The 8121-nt window shown below is 44.6% G+C and overlaps 1 protein-coding gene across 1 annotated transcript; it reads right to left on the reverse strand.

Annotated features, from left to right (window-relative positions):
* Positions 1-282: 282 nt before the first annotated feature.
* On the reverse strand, positions 283-7749 carry TTC9B (tetratricopeptide repeat domain 9B). The gene is made up of 3 exons (XM_073641468.1): positions 7277-7749; positions 2586-2768; positions 283-1184 (listed from the first exon to the last, which is right to left on the reverse strand). Exons 1-3 carry the CDS (start codon positions 7638-7640, stop codon positions 1090-1092), a joined length of 642 nt encoding a protein of 213 aa, XP_073497569.1. The 5' UTR covers positions 7641-7749; the 3' UTR covers positions 283-1089.
* Positions 7750-8121: the final 372 nt, after the last annotated feature.

The following is an 8121-nucleotide window of genomic DNA, read 5'->3' on the forward strand; positions in this document are numbered from 1 at the left end:
TGGCCCTTGGTACAAGGGTTGAAAAAAACAAAAGCACAAAACTGTCCGGGTCCTGAAATTGATGAAGAAAAGAAAAACTTGCAGATCATTTTACCAAAAAAAAAGTTTTTGACATTAAAACTGGGCAAAATATTTATTCTGTACGTTTAAATAAGAAACTAATTCTTATTATTCACCACCACACAAGAGACCGCAGTCCCAATACTTGAGGAAAGCAATATGTGCTTCACTTTTTATGTTTTTTTTGTTGTTTTTTTAAACTTTGAAAAACAAATGCAGAAACAGAGTTTGTCGGCTTTTTATTTACAAAAGAAAGTCCTACACAACATCCTTTTCTGAGACTGAAGAACGAGCCACAATTTTCACTTTGTATGGCATGAGGGAGTAGTAGGTCTGTCCGAATTCTGTTTCCCGCTTATGCCGAAAGTGCAAAGCGTTGACTAGAAGTGTAAGGTGCAGAGGCGGCGTTACATGTAGAGATCGGGTCGGGCGTCACACTTAACATCCATTTTTGTGGAAAGTCCTTGTAAATCTGAACTCGACGCGGTCGTCTATGCGGGGGGCGACGACAGGTAAGAGAAGCGAAGGTTAGGAATTTTTTTTAAAAGTCTCCGTTTCACGAGGGTGTAAGAATCAACTCGTGGGATACTTTGTCATTAGGGCAATCCTCGTTAATGAGGCAATATGGCATGGATGAGAACCGAAATTGGGGGCTTCCTTTAAATCAGCATGCTGTCTCCAGTGCTACAGAGCATGACCCGTCCATATCCGGAGACTTCATACATCTGTGTGTGTCGTCTATCCTTTATAGAAATACACACACATACACGTGAACACTTGATGCATGCATTGACACGTTATAGGTAGTGGAGAGGCAGATAGATTTCTAAAATAATCATTTTTTTTTCCTTAAATAAATTTATATAAAGTGCCAGAGCTGCATTATTCTTCTAGATCGTGTTCTCCGGATGATAGAAAGACTGTTGAGGTTTGCACAGGGCGATGCTCAATATTAGCCGCCATGCTCTTTGCTCACAGTTCTCAACATACAAGTTTGGTGAAGGGTTAGGGTCGGGTCTAACGTTTGGGCTATCCGATCACCTCCTTAAAATTTTTCCTTTCCCGTTGGTTTGACCTCTGGACTTTCATTTCTGTCAGCTGGATGTAACGAAGAACGTTGGTGTCTGTATGTAAAAAAAGAGAACAGTCACATTTCTGCTCTATATGCAAATTAGCTTAAAGGGTGACTCCATAAAAAAAAAATCAGCCTGCAGTAGACATATAGGGAACAGATATGATGCCATGTTTGACCGCAACCATACAAAGAGTAAAAAATCAGAGCATTCCCGAGGAACAATTTAGAAGGGTTCCCCGATAAGAGAAATAAGTGCCCTTTTGTTGGGACCCTCACGATCATCTAGAAATCTTGTAGCGCCATTACAGTGGAAATTAAGCTTTACACCGTGCCCATCCATATCATGGGTTGGCTGTGTCATACAGGACAAGTCCTCCAGAAACCTTCTTTTGTTGCCCCTCTATACTCTGGGCAATAGAAGAAAATCCTAACTATGGGTTTTCGAAACTTGAAAAGTCCCCTAAAGTAGTTGTCCCAAAGAAAATGCATCACTAATCCACAGGACCGAGGATAAATTATTAACTTCTGGGGGGTCGGGCTGCTGAGACCACCACTGATCCCAAGAATTTGGGGCCAAACTGTAAAAAAAAAGTTACTGAGCATGTGCGATCATCGCTCCATTAACTGTCTATAGAATGATAGTGGAAAATGAATGGAGCTGTGGTTGCACATGCTCAGTATTGTTCCATTTACACAGAGAACTTAGGGTCCCCCATTCCGGGGATCAGGAGGAGTCTCAGCAGCCGGTCCCCCACCAAATGTATATCACATATCTGTGTATCACAGATGGTGTATAATTAACTTAAAATAACCTGATAGCTCAGTATATGACCTGTCACATAAATGGTCTCTCAATATTTTTTTTATTTTTATTTAAAAGGATTATTTCCATCTTCTTAAATAGATATGATCAGATAGTCTTTGTAAATACAAGCAATTTTGCAATTTACTGCTTTTTAAAATTATCAACCATTCTTGAGATATTAACACTTTTATTTACAGCTCGTTGCCTTGGAGACCAACCACCGCTGTTAGACAGTTGAATACGCACAGTGCTTACAAGCTCTTTTCTATTGAGCTTGTAAGCACTGTTTTGAAGCTGGCCAGGATTGCTGGAGTGTGCCGTTACCTCCTTAATCCTGGCAGGTTTCAGTTCAGTGCTTTCAAGCTAAACAGCAGCGGTGGTCGGTCTCCTAGGCAACAAGCAGTAAACAAAAGTGTTAATATCTCAAGAAAGGCTGCAAATTTAAATATTCTGTAGATTGGAAAAGTGCTCGTTTTTACGAGATCTATCTGATAATACCCATGTGTGAAGATGGCAATAACCCCTTAATTGCCATTCTGGAGATCTTCTATTTGTCTTTGATAGGCCACATTTGAAGTTGAACTTCATAATAGATGATTGGTACTAATGATGACTATTGGCCATGATTTGGGAAGCGAGGTTTACCTGTAGGCTCCCGGCTTCGAGCTTCCTTGAGATAGAGCAAGGCATTGCCATAGTCTCCCAAGTGGTAGAAGGCGATGCCGGCCCGATACGTGGCTTTAAAGTTGCTGGTCTGTTTCTCAAGCACTTTTAGGCAATATTCCTTCACCCGCTCGTAGTTCACCAGCTCAGATTGCAGCAAACAGGCTGTGGGGAGCAATTACCGGGGGGAAAAAAGAATAATTATTAATTATTATTCCTATACAGAACAGGGCACAAGCAAAACAGGAAATAACCAGGACAAGATGCAAAATATGGAAATGCACCCGGTGCCAATTTTACCTGGTTGTATAGTAATGCAGATGATGGAAAATACTCACTGAATGTGAGATCATGATTGCCCGTGTGAAAAAAAAACCCCTCTGTATCTGCACCTCTGCCCCTTTTTCCAGAAAGTCCACTTTTGCAATATAAGGACAGTGTAGTAGTTAGAAAGTTGCACCCCATCCTGATTGCTGTCAGTGGGGGCCGCACCGATCTGCTTGCAAAAATAAAGATTCTGCTAACCCATCTGTCGGAGTGAAGATTCGGGAGTCCCCCCCATACACATCAGATGCTTACAGTCCTGCCGAAATCGGCGGGTTCAGCCAACTTTCATCCAATGTGTTTAGGGGCCTTGAATTCCCTAAAAAACACACCTAATTGATAACGTTATGTTTGTACCGACCTGCCAAATACAGTTTAAAAAGACCCAAAACATAAAATGTCAAAATTATAGGGTTTTTTTTCCATCCTCTCTCCCCTCCCAAAAAAAAAATTCATTAAAAAAAAATTATATATACCCCAAACTGGTGGCATTAAAACTGTTCCTGTGCAATTTTTAATATAGCAATGAAAAAAAGTCAGCCGTGAAAAAAAAGCCGTGCTCCATAAAGTGTATCTGTCAATTTGTATATTACAGGCCCTGCATAGTGTTTCTAATCAATGAGGGTCCATGTCCTGAGACCCCCACTCATCAATCAAAACAACGCTCTGAAATGAGTGGCCTCTGCATGAGCTGCGCGCACAGAGCGGTGTACGGGCTCAATAGTAAGGGTACGGGTCCGTACATTAACTCTCAAGGAGCGGTGTACATACGGACCCCATAGAGATACGCACTTCAGAGTTGTGTTTTGATGATCGGAGGAGGTCCCAGGTCCCGGATCTCCACCAATCAAACACTTTGCAGCGCTTATAACATACATGTCAAACTCTGGCCCGTAGGGTGTTTTTATTTGGCCCGCGACCCCAGATCCGCCACCCCTATGAGTGGCCATTATTCTGTATGGAGGACTATGTGGGGCCCATTATTCTGTATGGAGGACTATGTGGGGCTCATTATTCTGTATGGGGGACTATGTGGGGCCTATTATACTGTATGGAGGACTATGTGGGGCCTATTATACTGTATGAAGGACTATGTGGGGCCATTATTCTGTATGGAGGACTATGTGGGGCCCATTATTCTGTATGGGGGACTATGTGGGGCCTATTATACTGTATGGAGGACTATGTGGGGCCCATTATTCTGTATGGAGGACTATGTGGGGCCATTATTCTGTATGGAGGACTATGTGGGGCCTATTATACTGTATGAAGGACTATGTGGGGCCATTATACTGTATAGAGGACTATGTGGGGCCCATTATTCTGTATGAAGGACTATGTGGGGCCCATTTTGTATGGAGGACTATGTGGGACCCATTTTGTATGGAGGACTATGTGGGACCCATTATTCTGCATGGAGGACTATGTGGGGCCATTATTCTGTATGGAGGACTATGTGGGGCCCATTATACTGTATGGAGGACTATGTGGGGCCATTATTCTGTATGGAGGACTATGTGGGGCCCATTATTTTGTATGAAGGAATATGTGGGACCCATTATTCTGCATGGAGGACTATGTGGTGCCATTATACTGTATGGAGGACTTTGTAGGGCCCATTATACTGTATATTGGTTGGCCTGCGACTTTGTCCAAGTTTTTCATTTTGGCCCTGTGTGTGTTTGAGTTTAACATCCCTGCCTTATAATAATTCAAAAGTTTTACAAAAATGACAGCTATACTTTAAGGGGGTTAATAAATCCTTGATATACACTTTATAAAGACAGAAGAATAGTTAAACTTGACTCCATTATTGGGTGCAGCTTAGGTTTCATTCATGAGTGATAATGTCTATCCTCCATGTGTGCCGATTCTCCGCGGTGCTAAACGGTGCAAAATGTTTAATGAAACCAAATTACAAAAATGATTTTTCTCCCCAAATACTTGCAGTTAAGTAAAAAAACCTTTAGAACTGAATAATGAAGGTGTGATATACTTTATATCTACGGCCACTAATAACGACTCCCAAACTAGTCATATTACTGCTTTCCTACAATCCTGAAGGGTAGGTCCGCCTGTTTTTTTTTCGGCTCTCCTTTTTTCCTGTCTTTCCGTATGTGTAACTACACTGCTCAAAGAAATAAAGGGAACACTGAAATAACACATCCTAGATCTGAATGAATGAAATATTCTCATTGAATACTTTGTTCTGTACAAAGTTGAATGTGCTGACAACAAAATCACCCAAAAATATCAATGGAAATCAAATTTATTAACCAATGGAGGCCTGGATTTGCAGTCACCCCCAAAATTAAAGTGGAAAAACACACTACAGGCTGATCCAACTTTGATGTAATGTCCTTAAAACAAGTCAAAATGAGTCTCAGTATTGTGTGTGGCCTCCACCTGCCTGTATGACCTCCCTACAATGCCTGGGCATGCTCCTGATGAGGTTGTGTATGGTCTCCTGTGGGATCTCCTCCCAGACCTGGACTAAAGCATCCGCCAACTCCTGGACAGTCTGTAGTGCAACGTGACATTGGTGGATGGAGCGAGACATGGTGTCCCAGATGTGCTCAATCGGATTCAGGTCTGGGGAACGGGCGGGCCAGTCCATAGCCTCAATGCCTTCATCTTGCAGGAACTGCTGACACACTCCAGCCACATGAGGTCTGGCATTGTCCTGCATTAGGAGGAACCCAGGGCCAACCGCACCAGAATATGGTCTCACATGGGGTCTGAGGATCTCATCTCGGTACCTAATGGCAGTCAGGCTACCTCTGGCGAGCACATGGAGGGCTGTGTGGCCCTCCAAAGAAATGCCACCCCACACCATTACTGACCCACTGCCAAACCGGTCATGCTGAAGGATGTTGCAGGCAGCAGATCACTCTCCACGGCGTCTCCAGACTCTGTCACGTCTGTCACATGTGCTCAGTGTGAACCTGCTTTCATCTGTGAAGAGCACAGGGCACCAGTGGCGACTTTGCCAATCCTGATGATCTGTGGCAAATGCCAAGCGTCCTGCACGGTGTTGGGCTGCGAGCACAACCCCCATCTGTGGACGTTGGGCCCTCATACCACCCTCATGGAGTCGGTTTCTAACAGTTTGTGCAGACACATGCACATTTGTGGCCTGCTGGAGGTCACTTTGCAGGGCTCTGGCAGTGCTCCTCCTGTTCCTCCTTGCACAAAGGCGGAGGTAGCGGTCCTGCTGCTGGGTTGTTGCCCTCCTACGGCCTCCTCCACGTCTCCTGGTGTACTGGCCTGTCTCCTGGTAGCGCCTCCAGCCTCTGGACACTACGCTGACAGACACAGCAAACCTTGCCACAACTCGCATTGATGTGCCATCCTGGATGAGCTGCACTACCTGAGCAACTCCTGTGGGTTGTAGATTCCGTCTAATGCTGCCATGAGTGTGAAAGCACAACCAACATTCAAAGTGACCAAAACATCAGCCAGAAAGCATTGGTACTGAGATGTGGTCTGTGGTCCCCACCTGCAGAAACACTCCTTTGTTGAGTGTATCTTGATAATTGCCAATAATTTCCATCTATTGTCTATTCTATTTGCACAACAGCATGTGAAATTGATTGTCAATCAGTGTTGCTTCCTAAGTGGACAGTTTGATTTCACAGAAGTTTGATTTACTTGGAGTTACATTGTGTTGTTTAAGTGTTCCCTGTATTTTTTTGAGCAGTGTATATAAAAGTGCTGTTCAGGAGTCTAGAAAAGTTGAGCGACAACTCAAAACATATACCTTGCACCGAAACGCGACCAAAAATGTACTAAAAAAATATATTTTGGAGGGAGATGCTCTGTAACTTTCAGTAAAATTTGGAAATTTTTAATTTTCTTTTAAAAAGAGGAAAATTAAAGTCCAGGGAATCGTCGGCCTCTATCTGGATAGTGCAAAGATGGTTTGGGTCGCACAGACTGTAAGAAGTCATTACCCTGCAGGGGGCGGAACAGACTACATGTCATACCCTTATTACCCTGCAGGGGGAGGAACAAAGGGTTTGACATGTAGTCTGTACCGCCCCCTGCAGGGTGACAGAGATATGATATGAAGTCTGCCCCTCCTACTGCAGGGTAGACGGAAAGGAGCTATAAAACATGGAGCATAGAGTGACACACCTGCCATGCTCCATCCTTCTCGCTACCAGTTGACATGTAAACTTTTATTTTTGTGTCCCCCTTTGGCACACAAAAGGTTAATGAGCACAAAGGACCCCCTGCTTCCCTCCAAATCCCAATTCACAGGGTTAATCTCTGTCACTTCCACATCAGCGAGTCCTCCTCCCCCTCCCTCCACAGCTGCATCCCTCATCGGAGCCTCCACCACCTACCAGTCAGGCTGTCATAGCACTCGATCTCCGTGGCCTCCACCCGCACCTTCTGAGCCTCTGTCAGTCTTGTGCCCGCTCCGCCATTGGCCTTCCTCTCCTCCCCATCTTCGTGGACACCTTTCAGCACCAGCAGGGCCCGGTGGTACTTGCCTATTGCATCCCTGAATTTTTTGTCCTTGTAGCAGCGGTTGCCTTCCGTCTTGAACTCCACTGCTTTTTGGATCCTGGCCTCTATCTCGGGCTCAGGGTTGGCTGGCGCTCTCCCGCCACCCACACCGGTCTGGTCTCCCATTGCCCTCACTGGTCGTGGTCCATGCTGGGGGTATCCCAGCGCCTTTTCCCTCTGTATGTACGTTCTGTGCATAAGGAATGAACGGCAGAGATGCTGAGGATGCTGGAGAAGGAGGAGGAGGAGAGAGCGAGCTGGAGCAGTCCATCCCCCGCTGCATGCTGGGTACCACACAGCTGAGCCATCTCTTTTTAACCCCTTGAGTATTCGTCTAAGTGAAAGATTCCCCATACACAGGTCTGGATGTACAGACTCCTAATAATCACCTTTATCTATACTGCGTTTACCTATTCCACAGCACTTTACAAGCACAAGAATCTTACAAAAAGTTGAAAAATGTATTATAAAAAAAAAAAAAGAATAAATAAAATATCCCCATCTTCATGAACACCTTTCAGCACCAGCAGGGCCATGGTACTTGCCGTAACATCCTTGAATTTTTTGGCCTTGTAGCAGCAGTTGCCTTCTGGATTGCTCTCCACCACTTTTTGGATCCTGACCTCCATCTGAGAGTCAGGGTTGGTTGGTGCTGTCCCACCACCCACAGTTGCCTGGT

This window comes from Phyllobates terribilis, unplaced genomic scaffold (genome assembly GCF_046119375.1).
Source record: "Phyllobates terribilis strain yellow unplaced genomic scaffold, ASM4611937v1 Scaffold_7__3_contigs__length_470593459, whole genome shotgun sequence".
Taxonomy (NCBI): Eukaryota; Metazoa; Chordata; class Amphibia; order Anura; family Dendrobatidae; genus Phyllobates; species Phyllobates terribilis.

Coding starts and splice junctions, on each gene's coding strand:
- TTC9B (XM_073641468.1), bottom strand. CDS start 7,640: ATGCACAGAACGTACATACAGAGGGAAAAGGCGCTGGGATACCCCCAG. Junction 2,769..7,276: donor GTGCTATGACAGCCTGACTG/GTAGGTGGTGGA, acceptor TGCTCCCCACAG/CCTGTTTGCTGCAATCTGAG. Junction 1,185..2,585: donor TCGAAGCCGGGAGCCTACAG/GTAAACCTCGCT, acceptor TTTTACATACAG/ACACCAACGTTCTTCGTTAC.